General features: G+C 33.5%; 2 protein-coding genes across 2 annotated transcripts; one reads left to right on the forward strand and one right to left on the reverse strand.

Annotated features, from left to right (window-relative positions):
* Positions 1 to 1,777: 1,777 nt before the first annotated feature.
* Positions 1,778 to 5,268, reverse strand: DTA4 (downstream target of AGL15-4). Its single transcript, XM_022297893.2, has 3 exons — positions 4,447 to 5,268; positions 2,814 to 3,165; positions 1,778 to 2,202 (listed from the first exon to the last, which is right to left on the reverse strand). Exons 1-3 carry the CDS (start codon positions 5,094 to 5,096, stop codon positions 1,936 to 1,938), a joined length of 1,269 nt encoding a protein of 422 aa, XP_022153585.2. The 5' UTR covers positions 5,097 to 5,268; the 3' UTR covers positions 1,778 to 1,935.
* Positions 5,269 to 15,156: 9,888 nt separating this feature from the next.
* LOC111021085 (uncharacterized) lies at positions 15,157 to 18,349 on the forward strand. Its single transcript, XM_088126880.1, has 3 exons — positions 15,157 to 15,649; positions 16,565 to 16,980; positions 17,092 to 18,349. The coding sequence occupies exons 1-3, from the start codon at positions 15,208 to 15,210 to the stop codon at positions 18,241 to 18,243; spliced, it is 2,010 nt and encodes a 669-aa protein (XP_087983006.1). The 5' UTR covers positions 15,157 to 15,207; the 3' UTR covers positions 18,244 to 18,349.
* Positions 18,350 to 21,129: the final 2,780 nt, after the last annotated feature.

Here is a 21,129-nt window from a genome sequence, read left to right on the forward strand (position 1 = left end):
AATTACAGATTTTCCTTAACCAATTAAATGTCTTATTTTTTTCCAATCACATGGGCATTGTTTCAATTATTTAGGTACAAGTTTGAAGTTAATCGAAAGAGTGGGCAAGTGTTTATTGATTAAATATTGACTTGATTTAGTCTTTGTGAAAAAGTAAAATGTTGCAAAATTTTAGTTAGATCAATGAGAGGTCTCTGGCTCCAACCTTTTAAAAGTATATAGTAATTTTTTGCCCAAACAAATGTCTTAAGAAGGGACAATTAAAATCATATTATATGCACATTTGACATAATTATTTGACTTTGTTAGGATGAGTGTGACACAATATAAAGTATAATTTAGAACCCAATATGAGAACACAAGTGGTTTCAAAATCTGCATTTGTTTTTCTTAATTATTCATATATATATATGTATGTGAATTGATTTTCTTTATTCATTCAATCCAAGTCAAGTTTATACTATTTCTTAATTAACTCTTATTTATTTATTTTTAAAATGTTACAATCAACACCAAATTGTTTTAGTAACGAGAGAATAATGGGATGACTTTGAGACTATTGGATCAAATAGATCTGAAAAGAAGTTTTTTGAAAATGGAATGGAAAAATGTTTGGTTAATTAATTTTTAAACTTTTTCATAGTTTATTCTTACAAATGGCCTTTCTCTTAAAAATAATTGAAATTTTCACCCTTTAAAATTTACGAAAAATTATAAATTATTTAAAAACATTTAAGAACTATTTTTTTAGAACAATTATCAAACAACTTTTAATATTTTAATTGTAACACACTTTTTAAATACTTTTTTCTTTCGAAGGAATTAATTTTTAGGTGGGTGACAATTATGGGATTTAAATTCATTCCTTCTAAATCGTTTCGTTAACTGTTAGGACATTATTAACCTTCTAGGTTTTACTGTAATACTATTTAATTAACCGAGGTAATCCTTTCATTACAATAACTTCGAATTTAGTTAAAATGATAAATGGTTGAACCAATAACCCAAGGACACAAGAGTTGTTTGAAGATATGGTTGTGTATTGAATGGCAGTAATGGAAAATAGGGAAAATCACTTTCTTTCTAATTTTTTCTTTTTAGTACCGAGGTGAAGAATTTAGACTTCTACCTCAAATAATATATTTGATAAATTGAAATATACTGGTTAAAATTAAAATACTTCCAACTTAATAGTATTGGTGTTACGATATCACATTTTAGGCATGGTTCAATAACGATTTCATTTTTATTTTTTTGTTTTTAAAAATTATGTTGGTTTTTTCTCAGGTATGATTCTCATCTTTTCTAAAAACACATTCAAATTCTTAGCCAATTTTTAGAAACAAAAATAAAATTTTAAAACATATATAAATTTTTTTAAGTTTTCAAAATTTGACTTCAAATTTAAAGTGTTTTCAAGAGTAGATAACAAAATTGTCTCTGGGGATAGTTTGGGTAGTGGCTTGGGGCAGTACAACAAATTCGGAATATTCTTGAGGTATTGGATTCAAGTCACATGAAACGCAACTACACCAAGCAATGACCCCTTGCTTATGTAAAGAAGTAGATAACAAAATTAAGAAACACTTAACTTTCAAAATCAACTAAAAAACCAAAATCAAAATTGGTATTCAATTTTCAATTGCCTCAATTTCAACTTGAAAAAAGTTGTAATAATCCCCCAGCTTAAATTCTCATACCTAAACTACAATACTATAATATGTTCGTTGTTACAATTACACCTTCAAATTTGTAAAACTATAGGAATTGCAATCACTTACAAAGTTATATCACCCAGAAAAATATTATAAGAAGAAAGTTTGTACTATACATATAGTGCAAGATCAGTACATATAAAATGAAAGAAATAAATGGAAGCATATTGAGCAAACTGTGTGTGGGGGAATGAATAAAAAATGTTGTGAAAGCTAAGATTTATTTGAGAATGTAGAACAAAAACTTGTAAAGAAGAGTGAAAAAGAGAGCAAATAGAGCCTGATGGGCTAATGAAAGAGTCTTGATTTCAATGGGAGGTTGAGGGGCAATTGAAGAAGAAGAAGAAAAGGTAGAGTTTGGAGAAAAGAAAAAAGCCAATGAGATGCCATTATTAATATTATTACTATTTCCATTATTTTCCTCTTTCTTATGATCTCTGTAAATTGGCCTACCAATCACATGCTTGTGCTGCCCACCACTCCATGCCTGAAAAAGAGAGATTAATTAGTGCAAATTAACTTAATTTTGTCTCATTAATTTAATTAAAAGTCCCATCTTCACTTTAATTAATATGATTCCACCAACTTTTTTCCCTACAATAAAAGTGACCTTTTTTCATATTAAATTTAAAAGCGGCAGTTGCAAATGGAAATTTTTTTTAGTAAAATTAGTAAAATAAACCGCTATATTTAGTTTTTTCAAATATAGTACTTTAAAAAGAAAAAAAAATGAAGGTTCTTTTAAGATAAACACTTTACCTGAATGATATATATCTGTAATTTATATGTAATGTATCTAACTACTAATATATGTATGTGATATACATATGATATTCTACTCATATGAATGTCTGTGCAATGTTCATGTGATATACATTTAATATACTACTAATATGACTGTTTGATATACAATTAGATACTTATATAGGTGAAATTTTTGTTATATTTAAAAATTTTAGATTTTTGCTATCACTGTAATTTTCCAATTTAAAACTCTCTACTTTTTTTTCATTGCAAATGCTCTAAAAGTATTTTCAAATGAAACCCACGTCTAAAACAAAATTGTTATCGGACATGAAACGAGGTAGGTTAATTTACCTGAATAAGATCTCCGACGGTGACAACGATGGCGGACTGATCGGGAACAAAAGAAACCCAGCCTCTCTTGGAGTAAACATGGAAGAGAGAAGAAGATCCATGGCAGAAGTGGAAGGAAAAAGCATGGGAGAAATCATTTCCCCTTATAAGCATTCTGATCACATCATGTTTCAAACAGTTTTCCCACTCTTCATTATCCCAATCCACTCTCTCCTTCTGCTTGTACACACACCACACTGATCCATGCCCTTCCTTCTCTGCAAATTCTAATTTCCCACAACTTTCCCGGAAAATTTCCAGCATTTTCTCGCCCACTTTCTCTGTTACTTCTGTGAGGGCTTCCATTTTCTTGCTGCATACCCAAAATGTAAGATGAGCGAGAGTGGATGATAAATTGATAATGTTGGGATAAAATTTTAGATTTGGGTTTGAGATTTAAATTCTACTTTGAATTGTGGATTCGTTTGAAAGTACTTGAGCAACAAATTTTTAAAAGAATAATGTTAAATGTATCCTCAATTTTCAATTTCATTCTCAACGTTTGGAAATATTTCAATCAAATTCCTTTTCATTGACATTATTGAGGTTTGATGTGACATTTAAAATGTTTTGAGACAGTATCTATTGGGTGATAATTTTTTAGTTGGATAAGATGTACGTGGTAATTAATATCTTAAAATATCACATCACATCACCCTTCTATTGCTCTATTTCAATGGCCATGTAGAGTTGGATTATTTAATTGAATTTTTTAAATTTTGAAAGACAAAATTGAAAAATAATCGAAAAGAATATATTTTGGTCAATGAATTTTCAGCTACAGACTTGTTTGATTCCCAGCGTTTTAAAATGATGCATTTTTGTCTTTGAATTTTCAAAAATAAGTTTAAATGATCCCAACATAAACTCTCGTTTTTTTAGGTTGAAACTGTTCTTCTTTTTATATTTCTTTTATTTGTTTTCCAGTTTTTAACCGTTTACGTTTACGTCTAAAAGAAAATATTTTTGACATAGTGTAGCATAAATGGTTGGGAACAAAAATTGAAAATAACTTAATTTAGTGTGTGTACTAAATTGATGGAGTTATTTGGCAGCCATTACGATAGGGTTTCATATCATGATCATATTAATCATGTAATGTGATATGAAGATAAACATTGTGATGCCTAGACTTTAGCGTGGTTATACTCGAAATAAATATCATCGCAATGTTCAAAATGTAATGTTCATCATGTAAGAAGATAAATACACAATCTTAAAATCTATCTTGGTGTTATTGTAAGCTTTGGTATAATGCAATCAAAGGAAAGAATATTGAGATTTTGTCTTAAGATCACGATGTTTATCCATCCAATCACATTATGCGATGACGATAAAACCACAATCTTACAACTCAAATTTTTCACATCAACTCAACTCTCTCTGCTTAACAAATCTATTTAGTGACTAGACTATTCAAACGGCCCCTTCATAAAAATTCAAGGATAAAAATTGCATAATTTTGAAAGACAAACTGAAAATTTAGTGAGGAAAGGACAAAAATGATCAAATTTCTAATGAGATTAGTATGGATATTAAATTGATGGGAAATATTTGAGTAATAAAGAAAAGCCGAAGGAATTGACAAAATTACCTGAAATTTGAATATCCAAACGGCGAAATCGCTTCCATTTCCATCTTCAAACGTTCATCTCTGCTCCAAACAAACTCTTCACTCAGTTCACTCTCATCCTCTCCATGCCAACACTCCTCAAACCCATACGCCTTCTCCGGCGATCTCGCCACCGCCGCCTTATTCTCCGGCGAGACACCGAAAACTCCGGTGGCCGCCGCCGCCGAAACCGACCCAATTAGCTCCACCGGGATTCCATGGTTCACCAATTGAAAACACCCAATGCTGCTCATCGAATCCAAAATCGTCAAAACAGAATCATTGCCAGAAGATTGAATCGAGCGGAAATCAATTCTCGGTGGGCTCTCAATAAACCTCTGCCGCGGGAAAATATTGTCCGGCAAGACGAGATCCGGGACCCGGAGAGAGTGCTCGAGGAACTCGGTGAGAACGTCGTCGTTGGTGAAGCATGACCGGCGGCCGGTGCCGATGGGGGAGGGCGGCGGCGCCCTGAAGTCGAAGGGCTTCGCCGGCGTGGGTTCAGGCGACATCATCACCATGGTTGGAAAACAGAGGAAACAGGGGAGCGGTGGGCAGAGGAGGAATTTTGCGACGAGATTGGATTTTGGAGAGGAAAAGAAATTAAAAGGAAGAGGCAAAAATGATGGCATGTCCAGAAATTGAGGGACATGGCCCGAATCATCTCTGGATTGGAATTTGGACGCCTTTTTCTCTGCCTCTCCTCTGTTTCTCTTTTTTTCTTTTCTTTTCTTTCTTTATCTCTTGCTCTGATTCATCCTCGTCGTCTTCTTTTCCCTCTCCTTTTTTTCTTTTGAATTTTGATTAAATTACAAGTTTGTTCCCTAAAATTTAGATTAGATTTGTTAAAAAGCATCCATAGATTTTGGAACTTTCAATTTTATGTCTAAAAAATCTATGATGAATTGTCAATCTGAATCTGAATCTCAATGGATTAAAGTATCTATCTTTGACAACAGTGAATATTGAAAAATATTGATTAGATTGAAGATTTATTAGACACGGAATTTGAGAGTTAAGGATCTAGAATACAGTACACTTCTAAAGTTAAAAAGATTTATTAGGCACCAATTTAAAAGTTTAGAGATTAAATTTGTGATGTAAGGGTAAAATTTTGAAATGTATTATTGTTAATGTGGATCACAGGTGAGGTTGTGATATGATTATACACTATAGTGTGGCCATGGAATTTGGAAAGCACAGCTCTTTTGGTTTCAAAGGTTGGGGTTTGGTGGGGGCAGGTAAGAGCTACTACTGGCTACTGCCACTTTTTCTAATAATTCTATGCCATCTTTTTATCTATCTTCTTCCTTTCAATGATGGTTTTTTCTTTTTTTCTTTTTCCTTTTTTGTGTGATTTGTAAAACTTAATTACCAAAAAGATTTATTAACAAATATTAATTACCAAAAAGATTTGTGAAGAAGTTTGGTTTGGTGTCTTTGTAACTATACGGTGAATTTGTGGATGGTGTAAAATAATGCAGGATTTATGTATCCTAAATTTTAATTTTAAATCAATTTATAGAATGTATAATTTGAAACGTAGATTTTATAGTTTTGACTTTTGAGTAAGCTTATACATTTATGAAATCTACTTTAATCTATCAATTTTATATTTTATATTTAATAGTGATTTTATAACGGAAAGTTTTGTAAATAAATCTACATAATTTCCTTTTTTCTCTAATTAATATTTGATAGTAACTTGAGTCTCAGGTTAATTTCTGACACTTTTTTTAGTTCAAATGAAAGTGCAAGAGCAGTGATTCAAACTTTTTATTATTATTATTTTTTTAAGAATACACTTTATCAACAAACTCATAATAACTTTACTTCTTCCGAAAATAAATAATGTTTAATCCATCAATTAAATTTAAGAGAAACCAGTAAATTAATTATTAGTAGCTTTAACCTTTAATTTCTTTAATGAGAATTAGTTGATCTAATGATAATAAAGAGAACAAAAGAAATTGATACAAAAAATAATTATTTATAATAACAATAAAGCTGCAAATTGAAAGCTGAAACTTGGACTAGAGGAATAAAGTCTCAAAAGGGTGTTAAAGTTGATAAAAGCAATTTCTTTCAATTTGTAAGAATACTAAAAGAAAAAACGTCATCATTTAGTTTATAATTTTCCATTAACTTCCAAAAATATATATTTCTTTACTTATAAAAATAGATTTTGAAGTACTATTCATTTTTTAAATTAAAATAAAAAAAAACAAAAAAACATGATTCAAATATGAAATAAAAGTGAAATTAAAATAAAAAAAAAAAAGGTAAATGGTTACCAAAAAATGTTGAACGTCTAAAAGTGAAAATTTTCAGACATTTGTGAAAAATTAGTTGTGAAATGCGAATGATTTGATAGTCAACTCAAAATAAAATGTATTGGGCCAATTGGGCCCTTATCTCAAAATGGACATGAGCCCAAGAATATTATTTTCGAAAAGGAAAAAGGAAAAAGGAAAGGATAGACCTTTATTTTATAGATTATAATTTTATAAAATGATTCTTTCTTGTTTTTAAAAATAAATTCCAGGATGGAATCCAACAATTTACCCCTATATCTTTTTTTATATATATTTAAATATTATTAAATTATGGAAATTCATTTTTGAAGTTAAATTTTAAATCCCTAATTTTATGAAAAATTTTCTAAAATAAAAAATACTCAAATACCTAAATTTCTTTGTATTCTTCGAAAAGAACTACCCGTTGTCGGTTTCTTTGTCTTCTTCATAAAAAGTATCATTTTTTTTCAATAGTCTTCTCATTTTTCTCAGTTTCCTCGCCGACAGCAGCTTGTCTTGCTTTTCACCATTGCTTTCGATAGGCATCCTAGCCTTCTTCGTTTTCTGTCGTTACCATCGCCAGCAGCCCGTTTTCGATTCGCTTGCTTTTCACCATTGTTTGATAGCCCATTTTCTACCATTTACATTTTAAAACTTCTAGATTTGTTTATGATTTATGATTTTGGGTGTTCGAGTTTGAGGTATTTTTAAGAATAGTTGTTCAATACGGGGAATTATCCTAGTCTATGGATTTTTTTAGTATATGCTAGTGTGTTATTTGATTAGGTAGTTTATTTGCTTTGTTTGTTAATTGTAGAGAAATATAATCATTATATACTTTATAGGCTAAAATATAGTATAGAGGGGAGTTTTTTCATTTATTTTTAAATTTTTTTTTTACCGTAGGAAGGAAAAAAAAAAAGGAAAAAGTGTAAGGCTTAGGTACGAATATGTTTTCCAACTACTCCCAAGAAAAAAGTCCACCATTTCATTGGTAATTCTTGTTTGTGCAAAAATTAGCATAATAACAATGTGAACATAATCAAGTCAATTTTTATTTCATTAATTTAATACGTACCTACGAAATATAGAAAATAGAAAACGTAAAAGTTGATTCAAAATTATACCAAATCGAATATTTAAAATACTGTCTCATGTACATCTTAGACTTTTTTTTATTAATAGGAATATAATATCTTGGACTTGGCTTTGGGTTATTTAGGAAAAAAAAAAAAAGACTAATGTGAAAAGATCTGGGTTTTCCCCTAAATTTCATTGTTAATAACTTTGTCAAAACATATTTTTATTTATAATGATTCTATTTTAATATATCAATTTCTTATTTTCAATTTTTTTTTTAATTTTATTTGACCACCTAATAAAGAATGGGAAGTAGTACAATAATGTAATTGGTCATTGTTTTTTCAATATCTTCTCAACTCTCTTTTCCAAATTTCTAATTTCTCATACTATATATCATAAATAAATTCTGTATGAATATCTCTCTCTCTCTCTCTCTTTTTATTTTTATTTTTTTGCCTTTAAGTTTAATTCAACGTAACCTTGATATGTATCACCCCTTAATAATAAAATTCACGATATTTATACATTCTAAGAACTTTCATGTTAATAAAAATGCTGTAGTTATATGTAAATAATAATTTTCTATTTTAACTATCTTTTTTTTTTTTGACAAAAACTTTTTTTAACTAACTACAGTTAATCAAGTCTATTAAATAGTTACCAAATGTGTCATGTTCGTTGGGTGGCTTGACCTTCATTCACCAACCCATTCAATTTTGTGATCTAGTGAGATTAGTCGAGGTGGGCACAAGCTGGTCCGGACATCACAGATATAAAAAGAAAAAAGATTTGACAAAGATTTCAAATGTGTTAGAAAGAAAGATGAGAAATGTAATAAAGAAATATAATAAAAGAAACCAAAAAAACTAATTTATGCCTTTTCCTGTGAGAATATATCTATCCTCGTTGAAAATTTGGCAGCTCATTTTTTCTAATTACTTTTATATTTATTTTTCATAATTATCGATAATTAAATGTGATGAACAGATATAGATCATCCTCATAACTAAGGGTCTGTTTGGTTGGAAACTCAAATTTTGTTTTTTTTGTTTTCTGATCAATATGTGTTTAGTAGCTAGGATTTGAGAGATTTGTTTTTGAAAACTGTTTTCAGATATTGTGATCCAAATAGTAGAAAATTTTGAAAACAACCTTTTTATGTTTTCAGTATTTGAAAATTTTAAGATACAAAATTAAATTAAAAATGATAAAAATTTTGATAAATATATTATTTCCTGAAGTAATAGATGGACTGTAACTAGATTCGATTCTCTTTTTTATTCTTGGTTTTAGAGTTAGATGCCCTACTCAAAGGATCTCTCCCTAAAGCAGTAAACTGATCCCCAGTCTGAAACAAAAGCTTGAAAGTCAGGAAACTCGATAGGACACAAAGTTATTAATAGGGCGAGAAACTTCTCTCCCCAGCATCGTCCCACATAGAAAGAAAGAGTGCAGAGCCCCGACCTGACCTGTGGGAGGATTCACTTGTCCCCTTGTCCATAGGGACCTCGTGGCATACAACCGAAACGACTCCCATTAGATAGCGGGTAGGGGTTCATGACGAGTGGGCGGGCATGAACTGTAACCAAACAAACAAAAGTCAGCCAACCACGAATTCCTGAACCAACCAAGTCTTTGGCCAGGGAACGGGAGAATTCCCACTACTGCTGGCAGGCCAACCGAGCCGTGAGTGCACATCCTAAATAAAGTACCGTAGGAAAGCTTCTAACAGAAGCTTTTGAAATGCCACTGCGGAATTGGGGGTTCGCAACAACTTTGACATTTCATATCAGATGCCGTTTATGCATAGCGAAAAGGAGCATTGGAAGGGTCTTAGCTCCAGAAGGTCCTAGCTATGCCATGTGTTCAATACAAAATCTGGAAAGCTGCAGGGATGACAAAAAGAGGGCGCGTTAGCGCCCTTCCTTTAGTTGCCCCCACCCTATCTATTCATCTTTTGGCCTGCGGTAATGTAATCAGGATTTCATCTCCACAATTCTTTTTTTCTATGAAAGCAAGAAAGTTTAGTTCCAAATTCTGCCTTATTCCATGAGATCTAGAAGCACTTATGCAACCTTCTCTCTCCCCATTTTCCCTATTGCTATTTTTTTTTTACTTCTTTCAATGGGGAATGCAGGCCTTCCTTAGAAGTTGTCGCTCGATCGAAAGGATATAACAAACACATACGAAACCTTAGCTTCGCTGACTTTTGAGGTATAACCTTTGCCATGACATTAGTGACTTAACTCTTCGCGCTTCCCACAAGCTTTTCTTATAGAGAGAGAGTAAGGGGGCGGTATGGAAGATTGGTCCGTTCTGCAAAGCTGAGCTTTTCGGTTCGCTCCCCCGGCCTTCTTACCGGAATGACAATTCCATCTATCACTTTATTGTGAAAGACCAGATCGGCCCGTTCCGCCATAAGTACCTCCATATTACGCTGAGTGAGGTTCGACAATAGGTTTGAGTCAATGACTTCCATTTTTCTTTCTTTATACCTTTTTCAAGGTCTACCAAGACAGAGAAAGATGTACACGAGTTTGGTAAAGCATTCACCTATCGGTCACCCCTCAACCAACTAAGACATTTATGAGCAGTTCCCCTTACGCGCTTTTTTAGGAGGAGTTCAGTGTAGTCGGATGGAAGGGAAGCACATATCGAAAACGAATCGGGCATCTATAGGGCGAACTTGATCCTCTTCCCCAGGGATCCCAGATGATTCGAGTCAAATCGACCTTCCCTCTCATCTCAAGGACATCGAGGTGCCAAACCTTCTCGTCGATGTGAGCTCTTGGGGGCTTGCTTCTATTCTTTCTCTCCGAGCGATGAACCGTGGTTGTTTAGCTGTACGGAATCCCTAGGGAGAACCCTCTAGTGGTCCTTTTGACATAACATTCTCGGCTGCCTCCGGTCCGGTAAAGCCTCTTTGAGTTGAGTCCATAGAGAGCCTTTGAAAGCTTACACAAATAGTTTGGATGAATAGAGTCTTCATAATCGGGAGGTTGGCGGCCTCGTCATCGAAAGCGGCTTCCAATTGCTCGGAAATTCTAAGCTATATGGGGGGCCCGACCATAGGTTCAAATCCTGCCACCTTTCTTGTGGATCATCTTGTGGTTACCAAATTCCGACCGGTTCCTAGAGCGCCACACCATTCCACCCATCATTTTTTTACATGGTTAGTGTCTTGAACGGGGGCCTCCGTTTGCTTCAAACTCTATTACCCCAATTCGAACCTCTTTTCCTGGCATAGTTTTTTTTGGTTTTTTCATGTTGTCAAAGATTTGAACAATGAAAATAGATGGCGAGTGCCTAATCGGATTCACGTGCCTTCCAGAACCAGGGGTCTTCGAGCTTGCTGTGTACGATTAGCCAGCCTTGCGGAGACAAAAGGATTAGACGTCCCCCTATGCTACGGTTCCCTGCAGTTCGATATTTGTTGGGGTCATAGCCTAGAAGCTTAGGTTTTGGAGGCGGGAAAATGGAGCTTACCGCGCTGAGTTACGTCGTAGGCGAAATGAGAGACGGTGAGATACAATGTTAATGTTGTATTTGTCTTAGTTTACTAACCAGGAAGCAGCGCCCTAGTAAAATCTGGATCTTGTTCCTTTGCGAGCGGAAGTCAGAATGAATACCAAGACTCCTTTCTTTTACGCCTTAGTAGTTATTCAAGCGGATCACTTTGTTTGGGAAAAGCATCTGTAGCTATCTGTAGCTGCATGGAACTCAATTGATGATTTCTAACCTTCGTCCCCGTGAACCTCTATTTCATCAACTGAAAAAGGCAAGTCTTTGACAAAGGCCATCCATTACGAAAAGACCTTCCTCTGAGTGGATATGTTGAAGTACGCTATGATAATCCAGAGAAACGTGTAGTTTCTCAACCCATATGTAGCATTGGCTAAGTTGAAATAAACTCAAGTCTCAGTAATTCTACAAATTACCCAAGAGTTAAAGGTTAGAAACTCGTGTATAAAAAGCCAACTAATTTTGTATGTGAGAGTAGTTGAGAAATTCACCTTTGTAAAATTTGTACGGTGAAAAATTAGTAAATATCTTCTCCCTGCAATGGATGTAGGCCGTGTGCGGAACCACTTAAAAAATTGGTGTTCTTCTTATCCTTCCCCTTCATCTTCTCTCCTGTCTTCATCTATCATTTTCGTCTTCTCTGAGAGCATCGCCAGAAATGGTTTCTCTGATCCCATTTTGTTCCAGCGTGCACTAAAGAGAAGCAAGAGGCTTAAGATGAGGTAAAATCTCAACACCATAAGGAAGATGAGAGGAAGACATACATAATAGTTGGTTCGTTATTTGTCTCACTCCCTCTCTGATTTTCTCGAGGCCCGCAATGAGTCCTCGTTGAGTCGAATTGATCGTGTGTCATGTGCAACGTCCATCAATGATGATTCATTAATGTCCATCGATTTAGACTCCTTCCCCCTTCCTAGCTACGAATAAGATCGAGAGGAGACCAGAGCGTGACTAGGGAGCAAGCTCTTAAAAACTCTCATTTTCTCGTTGGGGTTCTTAGGAGCTTCCTTCTGACAGCTTGATTTTGAAAGTTGCCTAATGTCGTATCCCCATTCGATAGATCCCACCTATTTAGAGAAAATTGAGCCACCGAGGGCAAACCACCCCGACGCCCAGCTCCGCTGGAGAGACCTCGAGTATATCTAGATAATAGGTAGAGTAGCCCACTCCCAACCTTCACTCAGTCGTCATATGATGGGTAGCCCAGTGTAAATGTAAAAAAACCATTGAGAATGACGCTTGGAAGATGAATGCATAATACCAGTTGTTTGATGCGAAGCAAAACTCGAAGATCTATTGCGACATAAATTTCCCAAGTCCCGCTCCGACGGCCCGACGAGTAATCTACTTAAAAGAACCCAAACATTTCATGATAAAGGAACGCGTGGGTTGTTGACCGTGAGAGACACCAAGAAAGATTGGAATATGAAATAGAAATAGAAAATTGGAAAACATGAACCAGCACCACCATTATTGGTTATGCATTCAGCCCTGGTGGTTTGACGACGCTTATAATGAGTGATGGAAAATAACAATAAAAGCCCACTCCCACTCCCCCAGTCATAAGTATAAATTTGTTTAATTAATTTCAAAGCTGTGAATTAGAATTCGCCGGAATCGGAAAAAATGGATCCAAGGGTTTTGCAGATGGTGACATGGAACCAGGAAAGGTACTGTTTCAAGAAGTTGGTGGGCGAGAATGCTGAAATTCTGAAGCAGAGGTCAGAAGAGACGGGCGACACGGCGCAGCACTTGGCGGTGAGGCACGGCGGCGTGGAGTTTGTGAAGGAGATCCTGAGGATGTGGCCGGAATCTGCGGCGGTGGAGAATCTGAAGGAGGAGACTCCATTACACGAAGCCTGTAGGGTAGGAGAAGGCGAAATCTTGAGTGTTTTGCTGGAGACGGTATGGGGCAGTTCAAAACTCACCAGCCGTTAAAATCGGAACCTCCTGTTGTTGGGCTGCAGCCAAGGACACGTGGATGTTGTGAAGATCCTTTTGAATGAGCGCGGGATCCACCACTCCAGCTCCGACCGTGTAGCTGCTTTTCTTGAGGCTGCCTCCCATGGACATCTCCGTATTTAATTTCTAAACCTTTCGCTTTTTACGTTAAGGGTCGAGCTTTTTATTTCTGTTTGTTTTTTGTTTTTTCTTGTTTAATAACAAATTCACTTTTTTATTTCTCTCTCTCATAGTTTCTTTCTCTTTCTAATTTATGTTTAAATTTTCTTATATCGAACCAACACTTCTCTTTCACTATAACTTTTCATTCTCTTTTTGTTTATTTATTTTTCTCTAACAAATATGTTTCAAATTCTTTCTATCTAAAATTTTTTCTCACTGTAATATTTGTATTTTTTCTTCCTGTTGAATTTTACTTTTGAGTACTTTAGCAATTATGGGAGGCTTGAGGTGAGGGAGATATTTTTTATATATAATTATTCTTTTTTAATCCTTAACTAGTTTAAGTTTGAACGTTGTGAACCGACTGACCATTTTTTGTATATATGGATTTACCACGTCATATTTCTGTTAATTTTTAATGGTAGTGACTAAATTGTAATCAATTTTAAAGTACAAACATTATTTTTGAAAATTCAGATACTAAATCGTTACTGTGTTGACAGTTTAGGGACCGAATGTGTAATTTAACCTAAAAAGAATATATTATATATACCACCTTTCATAATTCAAGTTGAATCTGCCCATGGAAGCCAACTTGGAATTTCCAAGTATTCTTTGGAAATTAACTTATATCAACCTCTAATCATTCTTAATATTAATGAATTATTGGTCGATATGTGTTGTCCACTTCAATATATCGATAAGAGGGGAATATTATTTTCCCCTCTTATTATTGAAATATCGAAAAAATCTAAGACAATTCAACAAAATTTTCCCTATACATTAAAAGGAAAAAAAAAACTTAGAGCTAGACCAAAATGAAGCCCAACCCACAATTAAAAATTAACCTAAAAATTATTGAGGAAAATGTGTAATTGATGAGGGAAGAAGGAGAGAGAGAGGAGAGTTATTGATTTTTTTTTTTACATGTTTTCTTTTAAATATATCTTCACATGGAAAATAATTATTGTTACATGAACTGGTAGGGTTAGTAGGATATCTCGAATGATCGTAGTATTTTTTTATTCTTTGTTAGAATTTTACTTTTGAGTTCTTTTAATTTAATCTAACTTTACTACTTCCTTTTCAAATTTAATTACAAAATTTTCAAATCTATTCTCCAATTTCTAATAGCTCAATTTCACTAGATCTTCAAAAGTCGTTTTTCTTATATTAATTAAGATATTTGTTCTTCAATTTCAATTACCTCTTAGTTATTGCTGACTTTGCCAATATATATTTAGATTAATCATCTTAAATAAATAATTATCACACAGAATAAAAAACACATTCGTTACAATTATTTAAGTTAATCAAGGCTTTACCAATTTTAAAAAGCTGTGATATCACAATTAGTTTTAGAAAAGTGCTATATTTACAAATATCTTAAAAATATATATAACCATTACAAGTTTCCAAGATACTGTTTGCATTTAGGCGGAAAAAACAAACATAATTTTTTAAGTGAAGGAGCGCGTGGGTTTGTTGACCGAGAGAGAGAAAGAGAAACGCAAACACCAAGAAAGATCGGCATATGGAAATTGGAAATAGGAAATTAGAAAACACCAGGAAGCAGCATTATTGGTCATGTATTCAGCCCTCGTGTTTGACTTGTAAGAATAAAACCCCACTCCCACTCCCACTTCCCCAGCATATATATAAATTAGTTTTTACGTTGAAAGCTCTGGAAAAAAAATAGGAAAGAGAGGAAAAAATGGATCCAAGGGTTTCCGAGGCAGTGACAAAGAACAAGGAAAAGCGTTTCAAGAAGCTGGTGGGCAAGCATGGGCGTAAAATAGTGCAGCAGAGATCAGAAGAGACGGGCGACACGGCGCTGCACCTGGCGGTGAGGCACGGCCGCGTGGAGTTTGTGAAGGAGATCCTGAGGGTGTGGCCAGAAGCTGCGGCGGTGGAGAATCTGAAGCATGAGACCCCATTCCACGAAGCTTGCAGGGAAGGAGCAGCCCAAATCTTAGAGCTGCTTCTGGAGACGAATCTATGGGCGAGTTACCATAAAAATGAGAGCCCCTTGGTGCTGGCCTGCACCCTTGGTCACGTGGATGTTGTCAAAATCCTTTTGAATCACGACGGGATCCACCACTCCGACTTCGACCCAGCTGCTGCTTTTCTTGACGCTGCCTCTCAAGGACACCTAGGTAATAAATTTCTAATTTTTTCAACTTCAGTACATTATTCAACTTTTTATTTTGTGTGAGTAGACTATCTATTATTCAACTTCAGTTCATTTGTTGTAATCTGACCAAGATTCGTTGAAAACAACCCTCCAAATTCAACCCTCAACCTTGTAATTTAACCCATCTATGCTTTCTTAGTTTCATCTGATTTGAAGTTCATTTGTCGTAATCTGACCAAGATTCGTTGAAAACAACCCTCCAAATTCAACCCTCAACCTTGTAATTTAACCCATCTATGCTTTCTTAGTTTCATCTGATCTACTATTTTAATTTCTAAAAAAATTGATGAAACTTTGGAAAACTGCGTTCTCCCCCCCCCCCCCCAGCGAAACTCTTTGTCATCTTCTTGGAACGTCACTAGTCTAGAATCCCAACGGAGATGTCAAATAGTTTCAAGAGAAGGGAGGAATGAACTCTCTGACGATAAAGACTTAATTGTCACGTTGTTTCAGATTTTATTAAACCAATTTTTCATTTAGTCTAAAAAAGTCAGGTGTAAAATAAGAGCACTAATGACAAAAATAATTTAAGGAATCTTTTAATTAATTAATTTATTTTTAAATGCTGACTCCTATCTTGTCAGCATGCGTTGTTGCTGCAAGGGGTGGGTGATTTTTAGTCCTCATCATGGTATGAAAAAGGTTTTCGGTTAATTATAAGTACATTTTTACATTTTGTCATCCAGATATCCGTGAATTAAGACAAAAATTTCTTAAAGATTTATTAAATATCTAATATATGAATTAAATTCATGTAATTCATCAATTTATGGATGGAATGGTCATTTATTCATTCATCTTAAAAAGATTAAAACATAAGGCACAGTCTTGTTAACTGCCGCAAATTTAGTAAGGGGTGATGGTTGGATGGGCGCAGGCGTGGTTAAAGAAATATTAAAGCATTTCGCAGTGGTTAGAAAGGTGGACAAGGATGGCTTATCTGGTCTGCACAGGGCTTGTTTAAGCGGCCATTTCGACGTGGTAAGGTTTCTGTTGCGTCGTGGTATTGGAATGGCTCGCAAATTCACAAACTCTGGGTATACGCCCTTGCACTTGGCTGCGATCAACGGACACACCCACATTCTTCAACTATTTGAGCAGTATAATCGTTTCTTGTTTGTGGATCGTACGCAACAGGGAGACCCAATTCTTCATGTCACCATTCGGTATAACCACTTCAATACCTTTCTCCACTGCGCTCAACTCTTCCATGATGATGAATCATTCATCCATTCTGTTGACCGACATGGGAATACTGTTTTACATGTTGCAGCAGAGTATGGACGAGTAAAGGTTACAAAAATCCTCACCCTTTCTCTGCTATTACATATGTTTAGTCTAGTTTCTAATTATATGTTTCTGATCACGTGGTTTGCCAGCCTTTTTTAATAAAATTTTTTGCAGTTTGTAAAACATTTGATCAATAAAATGAGAATGCCGATAAATCGTCACAACACGGAAGGGCTGACACCCCTTGACATGCTCGACAACATTGCTGCTACTGATATTAAGAAGCTCCAAATTCTTGAAGACATGTTGAAAAATGTCGGCGGAAAGAGAAAAATAGAACTTACGAATTCGACTATTCCAACTAGCAACAAAGGGGAATTGGTTCAGGAATGGGTTCATTCTTTGGATCCAAATTTGTTCGAGGAGGATGGTTTGCAGAAGACTGACTTAGATCATAATGAGAAGGAAGAAGATAAGATTGACCATGAAAATTTGGGGAGCAATAATGTTATCCGTGCTAACGATGAACAAGATGATCAAGAAGAGAACAAAGACGAGTATGTGGTTTCAAACAACTTGGAGAGGCAAGAGCATCTTAGTCAAAAGCGGCGGAAAGTGCTCATCAGCAAAATGGATGAGTACCATTCTCGACGCGAAAAGCAACACGATATGTATAAGGAGGCATTGCAAAATGCAAGAAACACAGTTACTTTAGTTGCAGCTTTGATTGCTACAGTTTGTTTTTCTGCGGGCATAAGTCCCCCTGGTGGGGTTTACCAAGCTGGCCCATTGATTGGGAAAGCAGTATTCGGCAAAACAAAAGGCTACAAGGTATTCGTAATAAGCAACAGCATTGCAATGGCAACATCTCTATGTATTATGATCGTTTTAGTGAGCATCATTCCTTTCAAAAAAAGACTGCTGCTGCGGCTTCTTAAGATTACCCATAAACTGTTGTGGGTGTCTCTAGCGTTCATGGCCACGGCTTTCACGTCGGCTACATGGCTCATCTTGCCTCAAGATTATAGGACACATTGGCTTCCGAATGTGATACTGGCGGTGGTGGGAGGTATTATGGGAGCACTATTCATATATTTGGGAGTAGAGTTGGTAAAACATTGGATGAGGAAGCTCAAGTTCAGAAGGGAGAGAGTCACAAAGCCAATTGTTCCGGTCAGCAGTAATTCTGACCATCAATCCACAGATGATCTATCGTCTGGTAAAGCTGAGTTAGACATAGAGCGACGTGATCTAAGTAGACTCTATTCATTTTCTACTAATTCCGATGTTGCCAGTTCCAGAGGTCACGGTGGTCACGTATATTAAAGACATGTTTGTGAACGAGTGATTTTTGTGAGAGTGATTTAATTATAAATAATTTTGTAAAACCTTTAATAGAAAAGTTATTTAAATATTTGATACCGCTGAGCTATATTAATGTTTTATTTGAAAAATGATTTTAGAATAATCAAGTTATTCAAAATTAAAACTAAAACGAATATAACTCAGCGGTGATCGACATATATGTCTAATCAAGGGTTGTGAGTTGGATCCCTACCCCTAGTATATATAAAAAAATAGTTATTCAAAATTAGCTGCCAAATAATGATTCTTTTCTTAAGCGGTTGTTAATTATTTCACAAAAAAATTACCACCGCAAATTATTTATAGGAAATCACATTGAAGTAATTTTAAATTTTTTTGAAGTCATTTCTTCACCGTTGTAAAATATTACAATTTTGAAATGGAAGTAATTTTCACCATTGAAGCTCCGAAATTAAATGGGAGATACCATTTTCAGGTTGTGAGTTGTGGACAGCCTTTTTTTTATTTGATTAAATTAATCCAAGAACGACCATCCCTACTTTCTGAGGTTGATCTCTATTAAAAAAATTGACAACTTATTAATTTGAAAAAAGAAATCTATATTTTTTATTTTTCTATATTAGTTGTCAAACATTTAATTATAGTGCACTTCTCATCGTTGAATGAAATTTCGAAGACCAAAGATAATGACTTTGCTTTTGGATTCATCGAAAAGGCCTCACACCAATGGAGATAATTGTCATCTCTTATATACCCATGATCATTTCCTTACCTAGTCAATATAAACTTTGTTTGCAATCACCTCACAAACCCAACACCTATTTTAATATATCAATTTGTTATTTTCATTTTTTTAATATCTTCTCGACTTTCTTTTCTAATTTCTCATACTTTTATATAATAAATAAATTTGGTATGAATCTCTCTCTCCTTTTCCCTTGAGTTTAATTAACCTTGCTGTGGATCACCCTGTTTGGTTGGGAGATTACTAGGTGGGAATGGAATGGGCAAGTAAACTTTGTTTGTTCGACAGTTTTGAAAACTTTTGCCCTCCCATTTTCATGGTTTGTTCTGGATTTCGTGGTAGGTTGTTGTCTCTCCTTTTCAATAAATTATTTTTAAAAAATGTAGTTATTTACTTTATTTTATTAACAAAATTAATTAAAATTAGTAAAAAATTTTCAATTAAATTTATAATTAATAAAACAACATTAAAAATTTATCTAAATTAATTATTCTATGGTAATAAATTAATTTATTAAAGTATATTCTAAATTTTTGCTATGAAAAATGTAATAGATGGATGACCATTTATAGAATAATGAAAATATTAATTTTATTAAACACATTTCTTTTATGATAATTATTAAAATTGATTACTAAATAAAATCAACAAATAAATTTAGATATATTGTTTATAATATATGTACTAATGAGTGCTGCTTAAATTAAAATATAATTACTTAAAATAATTTTAATATGTTAATTTAATAAATATATATTAATTAATGTAAATTAATTTTGATTAATTCTGATATGTATATATTGAAGTTTAGGTAAATAATCTTTACTATTAATTTTTCAAATGGATCATTATGCTAAATTCTCAACATAGCTAAATTGTCGATTTTAAATTTATAAGGTTAATATAAAATGATTTATAAATTTATAAAATTTATTTTTAATTAAATTTCATTAGTTATTAATCAATATTTACAATGACATAAAATGCATATTTCTAAAGTAATCACACACAATAAACATATATATATAATTTATTTTCTGACGTCTCAATCTCAGGTATCTTAATTTCAGACATATATACAACCAAACATAGTTATTTTTTATTTCAGACATCTTATTTCCAAACAACTTAATCTCAAGCAACTTAATCCAAAACATCTTAATCACATACTACTTTTTTGAAACCTTCCACCAAATGATCCCTTAATAATAAAATTCACGATATTTATACATTCTATGCAGTTTCATATCAATAAAAATGTTGTAGTTATGTAAAATAATAATTTTATATTTTAGTTTAAGAAAAAAATTATATTTTAACTAACTTTTTCTTTTTGATAAACTATTTTAACTAACTACAACTTTAATCAATTCTATTAAATAATTACCGAATGTCTCATGTGTCTTCCTTGGTGGCTTGACCTTCATTCACCAACGACCCATTCAATTTTCTGTCTCTCCCATTTTCATTAAAAATTAGACAAAGAAAAACGTCACAACATAACCCATTATTTATTACTAAATCTGCTATCTTTATATACTAATTTATTACTTTGTCGTTAATTAGGTCGTTTAGCCGCCAGATGTGATTGGTATTTTTTAGTGTTAATTAATCTCACACTAAAAAAATGTCTCCAATTTGACTAGTGGATATACACTAATTCCAAGCATCTTAATAAATAAAATGAATATGAAACATCCACGTAAAGATTTTAATCAGTATTTTTTCCTTTAAAATGTCTTTTATAATAAAGTTGGAGATTCGAATCTACAACCTTCTGGTCAGATATAAGTATTTTAATCAATTAAATTAGGTTTAGGTTGATCCCGTAAAATACTTGCCTAATTTAATTAACATAAAACTTTTAAGAAATATATATATATAAACGTTACTAAGCATATGCATAATTAATTGGCAAGTCACATATGTCTTTGATTAAAAATAAAAGAAAAAAAGATAATTAATACAAAATAATAATACGAGTGAACAGCATCAATTAATAAAAAATCCACGGAATCAAATATATGGAAGTGAACTAAAAAATCACATTAAATATTAGGATAAACGAAATTGAAAAGAGAAAATTGACCTAACATAGACTTTTTTGGGTTTGGGATCTATCTATTTTTTTCCTCATATTT

The sequence above is a fragment of the Momordica charantia genome (genome assembly GCF_013281855.1).
Source record: "Momordica charantia cultivar OHB3-1 chromosome 8 unlocalized genomic scaffold, Mcharantia_2.0 BLBB01000008.1, whole genome shotgun sequence".
Lineage (NCBI taxonomy): Eukaryota > Viridiplantae > Streptophyta > Magnoliopsida > Cucurbitales > Cucurbitaceae > Momordica > Momordica charantia.